Source organism: Plectropomus leopardus, chromosome 11 (genome assembly GCF_008729295.1).
Source record: "Plectropomus leopardus isolate mb chromosome 11, YSFRI_Pleo_2.0, whole genome shotgun sequence".
Taxonomy (NCBI): domain Eukaryota; kingdom Metazoa; phylum Chordata; class Actinopteri; order Perciformes; family Serranidae; genus Plectropomus; species Plectropomus leopardus.
The window spans coordinates 19,339,961-19,359,694 of NC_056473.1; the positions used below are offsets into that span (position 1 = coordinate 19,339,961).

General features: G+C 39.3%; 1 protein-coding gene across 1 annotated transcript in view; it reads left to right on the forward strand.

Annotated features, from left to right (window-relative positions):
- cdh13 (cadherin 13, H-cadherin (heart)) overlaps positions 1-19,734 on the forward strand; it is a 323,390-nt gene that overhangs the window by 176,756 nt on the left and 126,900 nt on the right. The window contains exon 7 of the mRNA XM_042496074.1: positions 12,142-12,286. Within this exon, the coding sequence (XP_042352008.1) occupies positions 12,142-12,286 (145 nt within the window). The remainder of the gene's footprint in view (positions 1-12,141; positions 12,287-19,734) is intronic.

Sequence of the window (19,734 nt, forward strand, 5' to 3'; positions counted from 1 at the left end):
AATGGTCAGAAGCTTCTAACTATTAGATACAGCTGCCTGAATGTTTGTATACTGCTCTTTGCTAGTAAGAAAGAAGAAGGCAAGATATAAGATTCAATAACAGACCTGTCAGACTGGATTCAAGCACAGAGCTTAGCGTATCTGTGTATGTTGCCCACCCGGATGTCACAACTCACTCACTTGCACCAGTAAGCCCAAATCATTTTTTACATTTGCACATTTTAATTTTCTCTCACATATGCAAGCAAAATGCTGTCATAAAGGAGAGCAGCTTTGCAACACTAGCAGACTGAGATGGACAAAACACAGATGGGAATGAAAAGATCAGCTTTATTATAGATCCCAGGGCCAGAATATGCCCTGATTCAGGCTCGGGACATCACTCTGATGAAATTTAGACAATGTTGCTTTCAGTCATTATTACATTGATTTAATTTTAAATAATCTTAAAGATTCTCTATGCAACTGCTACGGGCTTGCTTATTGCCACCACTTTGCCTGGCACTCATACAGTGGTTACCAGGTATATCAGAACGGTGCTGTCGCAGAAGTGTAGCACCCACCCTCCCTGGCTAACACCGTTATCTCTGCCAGCACTGTTGTCATTGTTTAGCTGTTCATCATCTGTTTATAGAGTTAGCACCATTGGCTGCTAGCTGCTGGCTCAACCGCCTCTACGTTGAGAACCGTGGGCAGAAAACGTATACACTCGAATTTTGCCTATGAGCTACACACAAAATAAAACACTGTTCTTAACAAGTGCAGCAGGATTGCATCATCTCAGCAGCTCATTGTGCTTACAGAAATCATAGCTTATTGTGTTGGGAGCCTGCACTTACTGCCGTTGGTTACTGTATGATTTTACTCATGAATAGTTGGCATACATTTTGCCACCCTTTCCAAAGTGCCACTCCAGGCATTCAGTTCTATATTGATGCACCGGCCCTGCATGTTGTATACACTGTTACATACTGTACAGTAGAGTGGCATATTAGGGCGTGTTGTAAATGAAATCAGTACACGGCATGAAATGTAAAGTTGATTTTCTGTATTTGATGTTACAGAGCTGCTTTCTTGTCGAAGCTCAGTGGATGTCATATTTTATTTTACGGTTTGTTTTGTTCTCTATATTTTTCTGATAAGATCATTTTCTTTAGGGTTTTGCCTTTATTTATAGGTCAGGTTAAGAGTGTGGGGGGGGATGCAGGCTGGATTCAAACCCACAGCTGATTGGGCAAGGACTAAGCCCTTTCTACATGGGGCACCTACTCCACCGGGTGAGCTAAAGGGCCCCTTCTGGTATGTTCTCAAGCAGATATGATAGTATTTTTATTTAAGGCGACAAATGAAATACCTGTATAGTAATTGCACACAGCTGTCTTGTTGATGCCACAGTTCAGTTGTGAGTACACCATATATAGGCCTCCTCAAAGGACAAATATAAGACATTACAAAAGAAGCGGGGGAGACAGTAGTAGACAGGTAAGCCTAGTTTTCCACCGACCCTCCAAACAGTACTTTCAGCACCAGACAAAGGAGATTGAATTATACCTTAGAAGAGGAGGGGGGCTATTTTGTACCATGATACACCAGGGAGAGCCTTTGTGACTCTTTCAACGCCTTTCAGAAGCAGGATTATTTTTTATCTTGCCAGACGGCCAGATAAATGAAAGATCTTTTCTATCATTTTCTATCTTCTCTATACTTTAAACCCCCCCCACCACTCTTTCTCACCTTCCTTCTTTTGTTGAATCTCTCTCTCTCTCTCTCTCCAAAGACCATCTATTTATATCTTCTTTGACATTCCATGAGCTTCTTTTCTTTTGATGTAATGAGGAACATTTCAGATCAGTGACTCTGGGATAAGACATAGAAAAGGAAAGCCATGCATAACACAATCCAATATTCCAAGAGCAGTTTTGTTTGCTGAGTAGCACATTACCATTTTATTCAATAATTTATCATTTTTGCAGAACATTCATTCTGACAACTCCTCGTAATAAGGGGTTTAAAATAATTAATGCTAGCTTTATAACTCAAAAGATTTAGGGCTGGTTGTTTAAACATGGATTACATGAGAAAGCTATGCTGGGGTTTCATTTTCAATAAAAATCTCTATTAACACAAAGTTTTGAGTGTAGGATGGGCTTTATTCATGTCTTAGCAACAAGAACTGCACTGATCATTTTTGGGGTCATGGGGTGTACCAAATCATAACAAATTACTTGTTGAGCTGATCATCTCGCATCACATATTTTTCGACTAATGCATCATTACAGCCTAATTTCCTAATTATGATTTAGCTGCTGACTAGGTTTAGCCCATATATTACAAGAAATGTCAAACATTTTTTGAGTGATAATAAGGTCAAACCATTTGTTTTTAGTAGTTATCCACATTTGAATCATTGTATCATGTATTTTAGACCATAGCCATGATTTAGTTTGTGACTGTTATCTACCTTCTCTTCTCTCTGACTTGCCAAAGCCATGATCATACACTTGTGACCATATTACGTCCACCTAAAACTAATACAGTCTAATACAACAGCCTTGCAGTACACCCTCCATTCATGAAGATTGTTCACTTTTTGTCGCAATTGCAGTGCATTATATAGAGAGGCGTTTCCATTGCTTAGCCTACCCTCACTGTAATAAATGGGATGGACAAAATAATAGAATCACTTGTCAGTATAACAATTCAATGTCATCGCCAACTGCAGCCTCCCAAAAGTGCTTTGAGGTAAATGGTGGCATTAGCATATTGATCTTCTTACACAGACAATGCTAACACACTGACGCTGAGCAGGTACAGTCATCACTATGTTAGCAAACTAAGAGTAATGCATGCTAACATTTGCTAATAAACACTGCACAAAGTGCAGCTGAGGCAGATGGAAATACCATATGCCAAAGTACTGAACAAATGAAAACAGTGACCTGAACATGGCATTTTATGCAATGTTAAAGAAGTATTTCACTGCTGTAAAGATGGTCCTGCCATTAAAACTGGCCTGTCTATGCAGTAGAAAGGAGCAAATACTTTTCAAATTGGTGCTACATGACTAGAGAAAACAGAGGGAAAGGACTGTGGCATTCTTTTGTGCTCAAGGGGTCAAAAACCTAAAACTAAAAAAAAAAACAAGCAGGGGATGCCCTGTAGATCATCGAGTAGAACGGATGCCTCATGTACAAAGGTGTCCTTGCCACAGCCGTCACAGGTTCAATTCCAGTTTGCGATCCTTTGCTGCATGTCATCCTCTCTCTATTCCATTTCATGCTTAAAGCTGTAAAAGTTGTAACCCCCCAAAAATAATCTTTAAAAAAAAATGCACAGTGGACCAAAAAAAGCTCCTGTTATAGTGGGTGAATGCAGTCTCGTCCACTGTGACACAGGAAACAATATGGCTGCTGGATGGTAATTCCAATGTGGAATAACAGTTGAACAGTAAGTTAAAATATATTTCTGAAAACTTATTAGGTGAGAAATGGGCAATGGAGTAACAGAAACCTGATTCATCTTGTATGAGCACTGCTTAGTTTTAAAGTTTGAGCTCAGTTTTTTCAGCCTCCATTTTTGCAATACAGGAAACAGTTTTCCTGTCCAAAAATGTGTGTGTTACAGCTAAACAGAGCACTAAAATATGTTTCTGAAGACTTTTTATGCAAGAAATAGGGCATACAGTAATAGCATCTCAGTTTATATTTGATCAGCACTTTCCAGTAGTGTTTGATTGAATTTTGGGTTGAGTTTAAGGGAGATTTCCTTCTACACTCTTCGTGTACGTAGTGGTGGGCATGTAAAATATTAAAGTACAATCTGTAGTTTGAGTAACAGCCTAAAGCTAGGGAAAATATGTCAGATGGCATGTTTCGCATGTGACACTTGTGACACTAGATGAAAATTCGGGGATGCCTAAAGTAGCAGTTTTATCCTTTTCGACACTAAGGACATCTAAAGCAAATTCTGTGGTGATCTATTTAAGATTTGTTGAGATATTTCACTACAAACTAAAAGAAATCATTGTAAGTCTGGAGTAAGAGTTATAGCATCACTTAAATCAGCAGGAATTATCACCTTGGGACCATGAATATATTCTCAAATTTCACAGCAATCCACCTTATAGTTGTTGAGATATTTCTTGTGGACCAACTATTCGAGAGAACAATCTCACCATCCCTGGAGAGACGCAGCTAGCATGGCTAAAAATGTTTCAGCCAAGCCCTCCTCTTGTAATTTAGGGGTACGGGGAGTTTTTGATTTAACTTCTTTAGCTTTGATGGCACAAAGTTGTGGTTTCACTTTGTAGAAAAATGTACTCTTCAGCAGTAAACTCTGTGCCAGTCCCTATTGGTCTTCCTGTGTCTCTCGGAGAGCTGTGGTGAGAGCATGAAACACACTCGACAGCTTTACTTCCTTGTTGACAGCCTGCTTCCATGGCTTAATTTCTTTGCTATCGAATGATTCAAGTTTTTGAAGGGAGATGCAGCAGATGTGTACAGGCCTCATGTTTTAACATTCTCAAATCCCAGTGGGTGTTTCTAAGGGAAGCTGATGCCTTGAGGGCCACGCTTTGAGAGAAATAGAGGAAAAAGTGAAGTTCTTCAGGGAAAGGGAAAGTAAAAAAATCTCAGTTATTAAACCTTGCTGTACTGTAGCAGAAGGTGTATGCAAATTGAAAAGAAGACTAAAGGGCTGGTCTTCACAGGTTTACAGGCTGTGGGTGTGACAAAGCTGTTTCTTTGTTTTGTTTGTCTGTGTGACTTTAACACATTTTAAAGGCACTGTACCAAGAAACTTCTTTGAAACACTTTGCAATTTCTAATAACATATGATGATTTCATGACAACCATTTGAGTTTTCATAGGCAAGCTTCCCGCCATCATTAGGCTGCCAAGACTTACTGTGAAGACATATCTTTGATGCCTCTGACCCACCCTCGGGTTCTTCTTTTTCTAGATTTTCTAAACTGAGCTGACCAATCAAAATCACTCTGCTGGAGCTGCACAGCACATCAGCAAGTTTCACAGATCAGATTATGCCCTACCTTTGCTGTGTCCAAGGGAGAGCACTGAGGAGAGTTTTAGGCAGAGAAAGTTCTCCCTCCCGGGGACTGTCTGAACTGTGTTAGGGCAGGACCAGGTTTCTGCGGGGTGGAGCACAGCCTGTTGATAAAGGCTGAGCCACAGAAGTGTTTGGGAGGCTCTGGGAACTATTCACCTTGGAGCTACTGCAGAGCAGTTTCACTGGGATCTTAAGAAAACGGCAGGCAGGCAGAGCCCCTTTGAATTCACTACCCTAGCAAAGGGAGGACTACTTGAATGGCTCAGGAGGAGCTGAATGCTGAGTGAATGTGAAATGAGGCGATGGCAGTGGAAGGCAATGGAGACGCTTCCATATGCATGACTCGGCCCCTTTCACCACTTCCCTTTTCACTCTTTTTATTCTTGTCTGTGTTTAAGGCTGTGATAAAGCCTCTACCTCTGCCACAATAAGCCAAGCGCCCAATTGCCCGAAGCTTCAGCTCACACCTCTACCTGTCCCTCCCCTGTAATCAGCCTAGCTTCTCATCTGGGCACACAGACCATTCAATACTCCGAGCTCGAGGGTATCCTTGGAGACAGAGAGAGAAAGACAGGGACTTTGTGTTTTATGTTCTCTTATAAATTTATGTTGAAACAAACCAAAGGATTTCAGAATGTAGTTACCCTTATCACCCGTCCAAAATTTCAGTTACACTTTACATCATTGTCTATGTTTGTGTGTATCAGTGCGCATGTGCGTCTCCAGCAAATTTACATGAGTGCTTTTATGTATCACTGATTCCTCTTGTCCATGTGTTGAATAACGATAGCTCTGAATCCTTTTCATGCTAAAAGGGATTGAGACACATTTCTCTAACACCAAGGTTGTGTCAGTTAAAAAAACAAAACTCAAAAAAACGTAATATGTACGAGGTCTATTTCTATAAAAATAATTTGGTTCCTGTCAGTTAAAAGCTGTACATGCTTAAGTAGCAATACCAATAAAAGATATTCACAATGAAGCATCCATCATCCCATTATAATAAATTAACCATGTTGTTTTCGTGATACATACATACATATATGAGCAACACTTGAATAATGAAAAGGAGCAGCCTTAATTTAGAAAGAAACTGTGACCTGTGTCAAGGTCTTAGCCTGATAATGATCTCAGCTCTTAGAGAAAATAGTCCTGCTTGCTCTCATCTGACACAATCTGGGAGGAAAAAAGGAAAGTGAGAGGAAACCCTTCAACCAGACCTGTAACGTTAACAGACCAGATGACTCACAGTCACAGATCTGCATTCCTAAGGTGGGGACAGGTCAGCCAGTGAGCACAGGGGTAATGGCCACAGGGTTCATCATTTCTGCTGCGACTGACTGCTGCTGTTCTGGCACAGCCAGGGTCCCATCTTCTCCAATTCTCCCTGCCTTTGATAAGTTATTTCCCCTCCAAATGAAATCCCTGCCCCTTCGTGCTCACTCTTCTGCTAATTTTCAACTTGAAAAAATATTTAGCTCTGATACGTGATAGAGACAAAATAGCATTCCCATTTTGCTAACAGGCAAGTGATGAGCCATGAGAGGACTGCAATGCCTCGGGTCTAACTTAAACTTCCCAAACCAGTCCACACACACATACATACACACTCATCATCCCAGTTGGGTGCTTTTAGGACTGTAATGGGTCATTCTTTGCGTATTGCAGCAGGTACCAGTAAGTTAGAGTTGATTCCACTGAAAGCACAGACATCCAAACAAGTAAGAAATGCATATTTTATAGATCCTAGAAGTTGTCAGTTCCCCAGAGAAAGAGGTGACTGATGAAGGTGCTGCATATATGTCCAGTAAAACCTGTAGGCTGGTAACTAATTGGGCCTCAAAAGACCATATCCCACATATCCCCACGCTAATAGACAATGTCCACATATATACAGAAAAAAAATATTCTCTGCCACCCTTTTTATGTCTGTCATGCACAGACGAAATCATATGCAGATATTCTGTGCAGTCTTCCATTATGCAAAGATCTCTGAGAGGAGAGGACGGGGGCATAGGTGAGGATTTACACAAGCATTCAGCCAATAAGGGCCAGTCAGAATTCTTCATACACAAGTAGAAAAAAAAATAATAGAGGAGAAGTGGCACCTACAGTAGTAGCAGTGCAGAGATGAATGTAGAGTGTGGAACGACACACAGCTTATACCGAATTCTGTTTGATGAATATTCTCATTGTTGCAAGGAAAGCTGTTTAATCAGACCCAGTCTTTCACACGAGGCCTGCAGGGTGAGGAAAATGTTCTTTGTAAAAGATTATGGTTTTGAGACAAGGTATAAAAATGATGATAGTCGTTTATTACCATTTACACATACTTAGGGCAAGATTTCAGTTTTGCTTCTGTGTTTTTGGCTGAGTTACATCAAAACACTGAGCTACGTAGTAGGATAATTTTTAAACATATGGTTAGTCAGTGAAAAGTGATGCAGGAAGGAAGCAGAGAAAGAAGAAAAAAATAGTTCTGCCCCAGTCACACATCAAATATAGTATGGTCTTATATATTTACAGTATGCTATTTAATCTGGTAGTAATAAAATAAAGTACTTTATTATGTTGTTATAACAGGGAAAATGTATATGCATAGACAGATGTCAGTCAAACTTTGAAACTAGTGCAGACAGTTTAGTGAAGTGGGTGTTATTTTGGGTGCTTTTGGTACCATCAGTAAATGTCACATTCATTTCCTATAAAGACAAAGTTAGGTGACTCACAGTCAAAATGCCTCCATGTCTTGGATGGGCACAAAACTCTCACAGCTGAATCATCATCGCAAAAAATAGGTGACCATGTCCGAACATTTCTGGTTATTTGGTAAAAAGTCAAAAGAACAAAAACCTGGGTCCGTGTATTTAGGTGAGAAACACCCAACCAGAGAGGGCACGTTAATGTAACATGCAGTAAAAATGATCGGCAGTAGCTAAAGACTACACTGTTTAGGAAAGCTTCAGACAATTCCATAGAAGTGGACATCGCCACCATAACATGATCTATATATGATATATATCTTTTTATTTATTTTTTTTTTCCCAAAATAAATAACTAGGTGGTCATGATCTAAACCAATTGCATTGTTACATTGTCTAGGAGACCCCCGTGTTTAGGAACCTTGTAATAAGAATTTACATCAAGGAAACCATCATGAAACCAGCATCTCGTCTATTTTGCATCTCTACTGAAATGATCAAAGAGGTTTTTTTCTCCTATTGTATTTCTGTGAACTTCCTGAAGCTGTATAATCATCATGTGCAATTTACTTTTTTCTTATTTCAAGTTGCCTCTTACGTCACATAACTTCCATTAAAACTTTACTGTTTAATTCACTCTGCATACCAATATCTTTCAGCATACAACTGTAAACTATTTCATGTTCTCATGAACCTGTGCTATACATGTAGGGTGGAATCAGAAAGCAGCTCCTATATTTGTGTGTCATGTATAGTTCAAAGAAAGTCTTGCAAATCCAAATCTGTTCATGGCTGGCTTTGTTTGAAAGATCACACCATTGTCTTCACCATGACAGGATGTGTGTTTGATTATGTATTCCCTTTGTCTGCCAAACAGGTTATTGCTGTGCTGTTGTTGTGATCCCCATTCAAATGATGTGATGCTAGGCACCTCACAGCTAATGTTCTCATTACAGCTTGGACGTGCTGAGAAGAAAAAAGACAGACTGTGTGCGCCTGTGTGAGCGAGTGAAACCATGCATACATATGCTTGTTGGCACAGGACAGTAATTCCTTTGCCATGCAGATCCCCGTATGCTTGTTTCAGCCTTATAGTATGCCACTTAGCATGTGTGAGCCTGTGTGAGAGCTGAGCAGTGGATGGGATGAAAATACATGTCACGTTGAGAACACCGTTAGTTGAGAGTCAGCAGTTCTGTGGGATGGAGACTGAGGGGGAAATGGTCCCTCACATGAAAAGCCTCCCATGGTATATTCTCAAAGCAGAGAAGGAGAGAGAGAGAGAGGGAGGATGAGATGATATATGAAACCATTAGGCTCCTAACACCTAAAACACTTAGTTCAGCTGCATGTGTGCCATTACTGCCATTCCACTATATGCTCCAGGCTCTATACTGATGGACAGAGAGGAGGACAAAGGAAGAGGAAGACAGAGGAGCGAGATAGAGGGAAAGGAGTGGGATGACCCATGTGATAGAGAGGGTGCGTGATGTCATGCATTACTGATAGGAAGAGGAAAGGCTGGTAATGTGATGCCACAGATAAAGGAGGAACCTCTCTGGCTAACTCTCTCTTCCCCTGATTAATCTCTCCAGCCCTGCTCCAGCGCTAATAAAGGAAGTGAAGTGATCTCTTTAGCCACAGATTAGGATAGGAATGGAGGTAATGTCATTACATATGGTGTCTTTATAGGATACAGATCGCTGACTTCATAGGGTGTGTAGTCTCATCTGCAGATAGGATTTCTAGAGGCATGGATGCTTGATTGTATCATCAGTGATGACAATCTTGTGACAATAAGCACTGGCAACATACAGGTTGTTAAGTGTCCAGTCACTAGCAATCTGAGTTAGGAATTGTGTGTATGTTTATTTTCCCAGTCTGTTGCTTTTATTCATTTATACCGAATACAAATATGCCAGATATATAGTGCTGCAGAATTACACAATCTCCTGTATAATCAAAGTCAACTAAAGAGACCACAGCTGAGAGAACCTTAATAAACAAGATAAAACGGGTTTCTCAACTGTTTCTTTTTTTTCTGGTAATCACTCTGAGCCATCCCAATTAATTTGGCAGTCAGTTATTTAATAGGCTAAATTGCACATTGAAGCCAGGTGTTCAGCAGAGGGTCCGTGACCCCTGTGGGTGTTCATCAGAGTAACTGCATAGCAAAGTAGTTTGTGACACCTATCTGTAATGGCTTGGTAAACTAGTTAGCTAACATTTACATACTATTGAAACATATTGGCCAATTATCTGTATTATTATTCCAAGTGTGCACACATTCATCATTCAGTCATTTTGTAACTTTTTGAGCAAGAGACTCTGACACACCATCCACCTCAAAAACCACCGGTGACAATGCAGCAGCAGAGGCTAATGCATCTTGATGTGCTACAGCTATGCTGATTTAGCAGCTATGGCGCAATCGAGAGAAGACACAAAAATATTCAGAGAATTATCTTAAGTTCAGCTCAGTTTTATAGGATTCCAGCTTACTTTCACTCTTAGCTTCTTGGCCTGAAAAAACATTGAAGACCCCTGCCTTAAAGTAAAAACTTGACTGTTATCTTGCAAGTATAATAATGTGTTAAATGGTAAATATGGTATGGTTAATTTGGAACTCCTACCTACAATTATGAACACAGGTAGCAAATATGTCTTTAATGTTAATGGTTTTAGTCATGAAACTGCTGTTTTTCTGCATGAAGTAAAGTTGTATCTTTTTCAGCCATTGCTATGCATCATTAACGCTGCGTTTTGACATCTGACCAGCTACTAGCCGCAAGCAAAAGGAGCTTCTGAACAAAAAAAGGAGTGCACAAGACGTGTTTGTTGAACCTGAAAGCGTTTCTTTGTCTCTGCTTCCTGACAATTGTTCGAGCACAATACAGGAGTTACTATTAATATACACAACAACTAAAAAACAATGCAGCTGGTTGGAGTCAGCTGATACAGAGGACAGAGGGCATCTTTCATCCTATACTTCAACTCCACACTGATCTATTTAGTAGGCTCAGCTTTAGTGGTATCTGTTTAGTATTTAGGCTGTAGGCTGATTAAGTTGTCCCACGATGCATTAAAAGCTGCTTGATTCCAGAATTTATATTGAGCATATTTAAACTCTACTCAGTTAAGCCGGCATGGTCCCCTAGGTGAACCGGGGGTATGACGAGCAAAACTGCAGAGTAGGGAGAAGCCGAATGCATAAATATATGATGTGGGCCAATGGAAGATCCCTCGGTGGTGAACAGACGAGGTGCAAGTGGTGGAGAGGAGGAGATGAGTAATCCTAAAGGAATACTTAACCCACGAAATGATCATTTGTATATCAATTGCTCACTATATGTTATGTTAAATTTGAAAAAAAAAACAAAAAAAAACCTTTGTGTCGCATGTCTCTATGGAGAACAAAAAATCCAACAGCAGGGGAGAAAATTATTGATGAATTGGAGTGAGAGGCAGCAGTGTTACAAAACAGCAAAACTACATCAAAACATCTATTTAGAAGCTGTCACACAACTTATGCAGTATAATCCAAGTCTCATTTATCCAGTCTCATGCTCAGTTTTTCCCAAACATATGTGTTTCAAATCGTCAAAATCTTACCATTTAAAACACGTCCAGATACGGATAGTGTGCCCTTTCTCAGTTTTCGGATTTTTCATTTACCGAGGCATGCGAGTAAAACAAAGTTTTCTTTGTGAAATCAATGTAGGACGGGGTGAGTAGTTGATATGCAAATAATGATTTTATGAATGAAGAATTCCTCTAACCGGCAAAGGTTTTATTTGAATGTCTGGAAGTGCCTGTAAGGAATCTAGAGAGTCATATGTATGTAAGGACACAGTTTGAATTAAGAGAAGTAAGAAACTAAATGTAGTAAAAAAATCTCACCAGATAATTACAAAGATTCCTTGCATGGATGTTTGAGGTTGAGTGATTGCATGTATATAACTACCCAAATTGGAATTTATAAGTAAGTGTGAAGGCACTATATCAACTAAATACTCAGGCACTTGATAGCAAATTAAGAAACAAATAATTTCATTATTGTGATTAGGGGAAATTGCCCACTACTGACAACAAAGACGGAATAATTGTGACCTTTTTATCCGTGTTCAGACAAATGTTGAGAATTCAACTATTAAGCATGATTGTAATATGAAGAGAAAGATACGGCAAATGGAAGGGATGTTTTTAGTGTTTAAAAAGTGCTGTCTTCCTATTAAAAGACTGGTGGGATGTTTTGTAGCTGGATGCATAACAGTACACACTGTGAAACACTCACCTACAATTTTACAAAGATTACTGTGAATAAGAGTTACACCCAGAAGAGAAAATAAACTCCTTTATCTTTTCATCCACACAGCTGGAAGTCTCAACCACAGACTTCTCTGGAAACCTTGTTGAGGGACCGGTCATGCTAGTGATCACCGTCATCGACCAAAATGACAACCGGCCCATCTTCAAAGAGACGCGCTACACAGGAGAGGTGCTTGAGGGATCCCCTACAGGTAGGTGTCATTGTTATATTGAAGGGCTTTTATTGGATTTAGTTGGACAGCAATATCACACACACTATGATTGCTACACTTGTGATGTCTGTGATCTTAGGCTGAGGTGTGGCTTTGGTGACGATGTCTATATTTGTGTCCCGCGCTGTGGGATTTTTATGTGTTGTTGTGGCGATGAGGTCGAATTTAGGCTATATTGTGCATGCTGTCATCTTTTGAATCAACACAAGACGAACATCTCCAGAGAACACTGAAGTTCATGCAGTTTATCTCAGCACCATGATTTGCAGATCACCTTTTATTTATTATTACATCTTGAGGCCACAGTATTACTGTTTCAGACAGCAGTATCATCAGTGTATGACTTTTAATGGTTACTGTAGGGCCAGCCCTTACGCATTCCAACGTCGTAAAATACCACTGCTTTTGCTGTGCTTTTGGCGCAAAATCCTGACACCAAAAACCACCTTTTGCATCTGTGTCGTAAGCCGCTGGATGTCGTCAGCTAAGAATGAGGCTGGATGGAACTGATTGTGGTGTTAGTATATGCTGCTGAACAGCTGGACGGCACCTGCAGTGGCAGAATCATGCGTAGACAGTCGATTTAAGTTGAGAATGCAGCCAAATGGAATCTGTTGGTCCACATGATACGCTGCTGGATGGCGTCAGGTTGAAGCATTGCCATAGTATAAGGAGGATGAAGGTCCCTATAGGACAGGGCAGGAGAAGGCAATTTCCCCTCGAGGATCAGTAAAGTATTTCTGATTCTGATTCTGATTCTGAAACAGTGGATGGATCAAACAAACTAGGGACTGTCATGCAGGAGTCTGGTGTTTGCTTCCCATGTGAATGCCATGTTTTTTTTCTATACCTCACCATGTGTTTCTTTTGCCTAAACCTAACTATTTGTGCCCTTGTTGCCTAATCCTAACCATCCATGTAAGCATGGGTGTTTGTTGACATCCTAGCGTTGTTTTCCATGTGCTTGTGTTGACATCAAGGTAGTTGCATACCAAAGCGTAAATATTAGATGCAGAAATATACCTGGAGCATTAAATGTAGATTTGGAAGCCCACTGCAAAGCAGCAATTTGTGATAACTTTGAATGTGTTGGTTTAATATATTTTTTAATAGTTTATTTATAGTTTATGTAAAATAAGCAAATATTTTGTAACACATTTTGTTATAGACTGCTATTGACTGTTTTATCTCAAATTAGAGTTCTCAATGTCATGGTGATGAACAGCAACCCTTTTTTTCTTTTATGTAAAATGTTAGGACATCAGAATAACTTGCTGTACTCACAGTAGCTGTAAAAACATCCTAATATCACACTTATTTCACCGTCTTTTTACCCTTCCCCTCTCTGCTGCGACAACACCTTGAAATAGTGACACTTTGTGGAATAAATTACAAAGAACTTATGTTGGTTATCCTTTGTTGAGCTGTGATTTAGTTTATTCTATGAATAAAATAACTTGAGCTGTGCTTACTGTAGCTGTAAACGGCCTCATATTGCACTTATTGCACCCTCTCTTTACCCTTCCCCTCTCTGCTGTTTTAACACCTTAAGATAGTGACACTTTGTAATCTATGTATCTGCTTGTGTGTGTTAAAATCAACCTGAACTTGGAAATATTATACAGTGAGGTGGACAGGATTCTTGAATCAGTGCAAATCAGAGGTGTGATTGCAGGTCATCTCAGCACCCAGGCATCATCAGCCGCTATGTGATGTCACTACTATTCAGTGTAATCCTGTAGGTGCACTTGTACAGTCTTGGTCTTTTTACTTGCCTTGAGCTTTGCTCATATTTCCGTTGCATTCTTGGCACAAAATTTTGAGTAAAATGAAAAAAAGTAGGCTATGCAATTTGGAACACTGCAAATATGGCGAACAAAAAAACAGAGAACTTATTTTACACCTGTCACACCTTACCGTAACACTGATGCTATTTAAATTTTTAAAAATGTATTGATCATCAAATACTTGTCAAATGCTTTTCCTGCATTGGTTAAATACGAGTATTCATTCAATAGTGTAACATTTTATTCTTAAACTATTTTATTTTTACTATATATATTTGCTTCCTCCCCTCTTTACTCTCTTACCACGTCTGTCACAGCTAATTGAAATTTTATTTGACATTTAAATGGAAATCAAAATACCGTGTATATTATCAATTGAGAGTTTTTTGGCAGTTACCTGCCTTTGATGATTAATATGTAAAGACAGATGGTTACTTTATGGATAATAACTACCTTTTCTCCCTGTCTCATGGTCAAGTGTTTCATAATGAATTATTTTGAGGCAAGGCTGGCAGAGCCTTTGAGAGGACTATTCACCTCTGGCTCCTGCTGTAAATTTTAATCTTCTCTCAGATGTTTTTGTCACTTCGTCGCAAGAGCTTCTTTTTCGGCTCTCTGAGCTGTTGTCACTGCTATTGCTGTTGCTATCATGGTGACAGCTTTGTCCTCACTGGGCTGAAATACAAATAAATGTTGTTTGAATGTACAGGGTTTCTATTTCAGGAAAGTTCTGTTTTGCTAACCTCCTGTCACCTTAAAAACAAGCTGATTTTATAGGCATGCATGTGTCAGTCTTTAAAGCTTGGGGAAATTAATATTCAGAGATATTGCTTCTTGTTTAATACACGTACAACTGTGGTGTGAATGACTACAGTCCACTATGCAATGCTTATATATGACATAATGCCTGGATGAAAATTAAGGAGGCAGTAACATCCTGGACACAGTGACGGTGTTCAATGCCAGGTTCTGTTTGTCTCTTAATGTTAAATAGTTTCCTACACTGGCCGTTAGTTCTGGATTAACATTTCTGCACTCTGAAAACTAGGTTCTTTAAAGGAACACTTCAGCCAGAAAATTATCATTTGCATATCAGTAACACTGTTTTATGTTGAATTAGTGGAAACTACAGTTTTTCTTGCATGCCTCTACTGCGAAAGATGAATCCATATACAGAGAAAATGCTCACAAACTCTCTGCACAACACAACTGGTTTAATTATTCTGTTTATCTCGTGCCAGTGGTAGACAATTTCCCTGGGTCACAATAATTAAATTATTTGTCCCTTATTGGCTATTAAGTGGCTTATTATTATTACTATTAAGTAGCACCTTGCTTTTAAAAACAGTTTGGTTACGTTTTATTTTGACCATGCAATCATTTAACTTCAAACATCCCATGCATCAGAAAGGAATGTGTTTGTGAGAACTTTTTACAGCATTTTGTTTCTCACTACCCCAAACTTGATAAAATTGTATCCTTGCATACACACAATGGTGGACAAAATACACAACTCTATTACTTGAGCCAAAGTATAGATACTATAGATATTTGCTTTTAAAAATACAATAACCATTGGAAATTTTAAATTGTAAACTGTAGTTCTTGTTTATTTCTGTTTTAACCAACTGCTAGCTCAAAAAAAAATCCTTCTGATTACAAACTCTTACACAACCCATGCAGTAAAAACAAAATTTCACTTATCCAGTCGTATGCTCAGCACTTTCCAAAAGCATGTATTTTTGATGTAACCTTACCATTTGAGACTTCCCTGTATAAGTTGTGCACCTGGCTAAGTGCATGAATTGTAATCCTGCTCATGCATTTAATTCAGCTCAGAACTCAAATGCAGGTGTTTGCTTAGTCGTCAGTCTATATGTGCAAAGTGTTTCAAATAATAAGGTTTTAGGGAATATACACAAGTTTGGGAAGTACTGGATTCGTGACTTGATAAATGAGGCTTGGATTACACCGCACAACTTGCGTTCAGGTTTGTTGACGGAGTTAGTATAGTTTTGCTGTTGTCCTATGCATACCTCTTCTATTTCAATTCATCAAAATGTATTGCATTTTTTGATTCTTCGTTCACTGAGGAGGTATGCAAGAAAAACAAAGTTTTCTTCACAAATTCATCATTACCAGGGGTGAATAACTGATGAACAAAATATCTGTCTTTGTGTGAATTATTCCTTTAATCCTGATGCTTTGTTATAGACCCTCTCAGGATACTTAAGACGGACCTCACTACTTTTATCAGAAAGAAAGAAGTGATGTGATGTGGAACTTTTATTGCAAGTTCCTATCACACTTACTGAAATGTACTCTTCTGAGTCCCAGTGTTTCCGACTGTCATAGTTGCACCACATGGTGCTGATGACGAAATTAGCAAAAATCAGTTGCTTCACCCTGTGTGCCCCTGCTGTTCACCTAGAACTGTGTTCCACTGATTCACTGAAAAAAGAGCCCCTCAGGTCTACCTGTCAAGTGTCTTAAGGGCAAGCATGTTGCAGTGCACACATTGTTTGGAGAAATCCGTTTGCTGAATGTAGGTCCCAGCCAGATGGTTAGAAGTTGAAAGCACAGACAGTACGAGGAAGAGGGTAAAATTGAAAGCTACGCACTGCTGATTCTATGATGGTTCTGGCTATGTTTGTTCTCACATCATTAGCACAAAAAGCCAACAGACAAAAACCTTAATCACCAACAGAGCTTCACAGATAAGAGGGATCAGTCAACAGGCAGACAGAGGAAAAAAAAAAACACATGCACACACTCTCATGCACAGACAGCTTCCCATAGAGACATTTTGAGCAGTTGTCAACTTTATGCTGAACTTTTGTCATGAATTGCTTATCCAGACATTGTTTATCTGATGGTATACATTAAATAAGCAAAAGCATGGCAGTACTAGCTATGCAGACCAAAATAATAGGCTGACAAACTTGCACAGTTGAATCTTGTTAGAATAGTGCAGTCAAACTAAATAGTGCATGATGATGTTCTGATCCTGCACTAATAGGGGGAGTAAAAAACAAACAAAAGGGAAAAAAAGTGATTTATTATATGCTTACAGGTATGGTTTTGATAATGTGGTTTTCTGACCTAGAGAGTGTGTTAGTGATTTTACTGTTGTTGTCTGCAGTTTGGCACACTCAGACTGCACTTGCACACTTACATACTTGTATAAAATGAGCCCACCTGGGAGCAAATTTACAAAAAAAGACAGATCCCCAGCAGGGCCAGACCTCGAAAAAACACCTGAATCATCATAGTAGTTTTAAGCCCTGACTCTGTTTAGTAGACAAGTTAACTGCAAGATTCTTCTTCTGCAAGCTCAGCATCGATACATTTTTGAAAAACTCATTTTGAATTACTGAGTTAGATCTGATATCATCCGCCAGAGACCTTCTTGCTTGACGTGGTTGAATTCAATTTGGTTTTATTTGCAATTATTCGATGCTGTGTTCTTTATTTTTCCATTTATCTCAAAGATACAAAGTAAATGCTTTTATAACTCTGAGCCTCCTGTAAACTGCTATTTCCTGAGTGGATTATAGCTTGGTTGAATAAACCAAAAGTAAGCAAAATTAAATTAATTGAAGTTTGATTTTATCTTCAGTATGGTGTGGTCTGACAGCTTCTTGGTACTTCAGTTGCCATGGCTGCCAGATCTTTTTGAGTTCAGAGATAGGTTGAAGGATGCAGCTCTGAAGAGTGTTTCTTGCATATGCCTGCGGATCTGTGCACTCAATGGTCCAGTTTTTCATCATGTCGATTCAAGTCTTAGGTCGTATTCACACCTAATAGTCTGGGGACTCGGTTCGACTGGGGGGGTGAAATTGCTACATTGTTGCAATTCAAGTTGGTTTGGTTCGCATTCACGCTGCACTTTGTCAAAAGAAACCAAGAGGATTAAACATGAGGTTCTGCTGACTGACAGGTGACTGTTGATTGGACAGTTTTTGTCATCATGCATCATCAGGACCCTCGCAGGGAAATCAAATGATGTGACTGATAAGAGTTCATGCAGCACTTTAATGCTCAGAGAGTTTATATTTATGTTCTTTGGTGTCGCAGAGAGCTCATAAAGAAATAATGAAACTGATTGTAAGAATTATTAGGCGGCTATTTTTAGACTGCACATTGATCACGTTAACAGGGCCGCTGTGGGTGCGCGATCCTAATTGCTTTGTTGTTATGCTCACACATTAAAGAATGCAAATCACAAAACTTTATAAACTCTGCATATATGTTCCACTACAGAAGAACTATAAAACAGGCATTTTTCAGCAGCTGCTCTACGGAGGCACACGTCTGCATCACCTGCTGAGAGATTGTTAATCAGGTCATTATATGACGGCGTCTGAGCAAGCTCTGCAGTGACACTGATGACAGAGAGGACAGTCGGATGTTCCTGTCCAATTGTTGAACACAGGAAGGTTTTAATAAGCTTAACTTTTGAAAAATGTTGCTCAACAGAGGCATCTGACTGTTTTAATAACTGATAATAATGTAAATGCTGTGCTGCTGCACGTGCCCGTAGCGGCAGTGCAGGCTGTTGTCAGGATCAACTATGAGACTGCCAAAATATTTCATGATCAGCAGATGGATTTATTATTGATCAGCTGTAGAAATCCTGCTAAAATCATATTTCTCCTATTATAAAGTCCTGCGGTTGGTTCGTTTTCATTCACACCACAAAGAACTGCACCAGTTTGTTTAGTCTGCACCAGAGTTCGATTGAGCTTTCACACCACCCCAAACAAACCGCACTATCCGAGTAAACAAACTCTGGTCCGTTTAGAGCAGACCAAACAGCTCAGGTGTAAATGCGATCTTAATGCTCTGTCTATCTATCTGCCAGTCATTCAAATTGTATTTAACAACCTGTCTGTGTTCGGTCGATAATCATGGATTTTTAAAGGATTTTTTTGTTTAAGGAGGAAAGATAGTTTATAGATCTCCTCATCATTGTGGTCAACAATGTTCCTTGTTACCAGAAAAAAAAGAATTCAGAAGGGGTTCCTCATGATTAGCAAGACATCATGTGCCAAAAAAGGCAACTGATGACAAAGATTGCCTAATGCATCATGACAAGTTGTATCTTCAAGTTGTTGAGAAATGGTTTAAAATAACAGTGCGCCATCATATTTGATTATTTTCTTCTTTTAATTTGGAACTTCTATGCATGCAACAAAACAACAGCCTCATGTGAGAAAACATTTGAGTTAAAAAAAAAGACTCAGAACAGTAAGGCTGAAATTCTTTCAGGATAGAAGCTTGAAGGTTCCTGAGATAATAATTATTTTAATTTCAAGTGCTGCAGATTTGCCAGCCTGCAGCAGAATTGCTCCCACAGTCATATTGCCCAACCCTATCACCAGATTGATATAGCCAACTATATATACTATTGTTAGCAAACAAGTTATACATAAAGCATCTAGGGTGCAACATTGTGATTCATTTTTGTACTCCATCAACTCCTGGGGGAATTATCTGCCGTATTTGTAATCCTAAACAGCTGCCAGCCACAAACAAAAACAATGCAATAAGAGCTGAGAATGAACCAAGACAAAGGATGGGTATCAAGAACTGGTATGAATTGGTACCAGTGTGTGATTGAGTTGGTCCTGAAATACT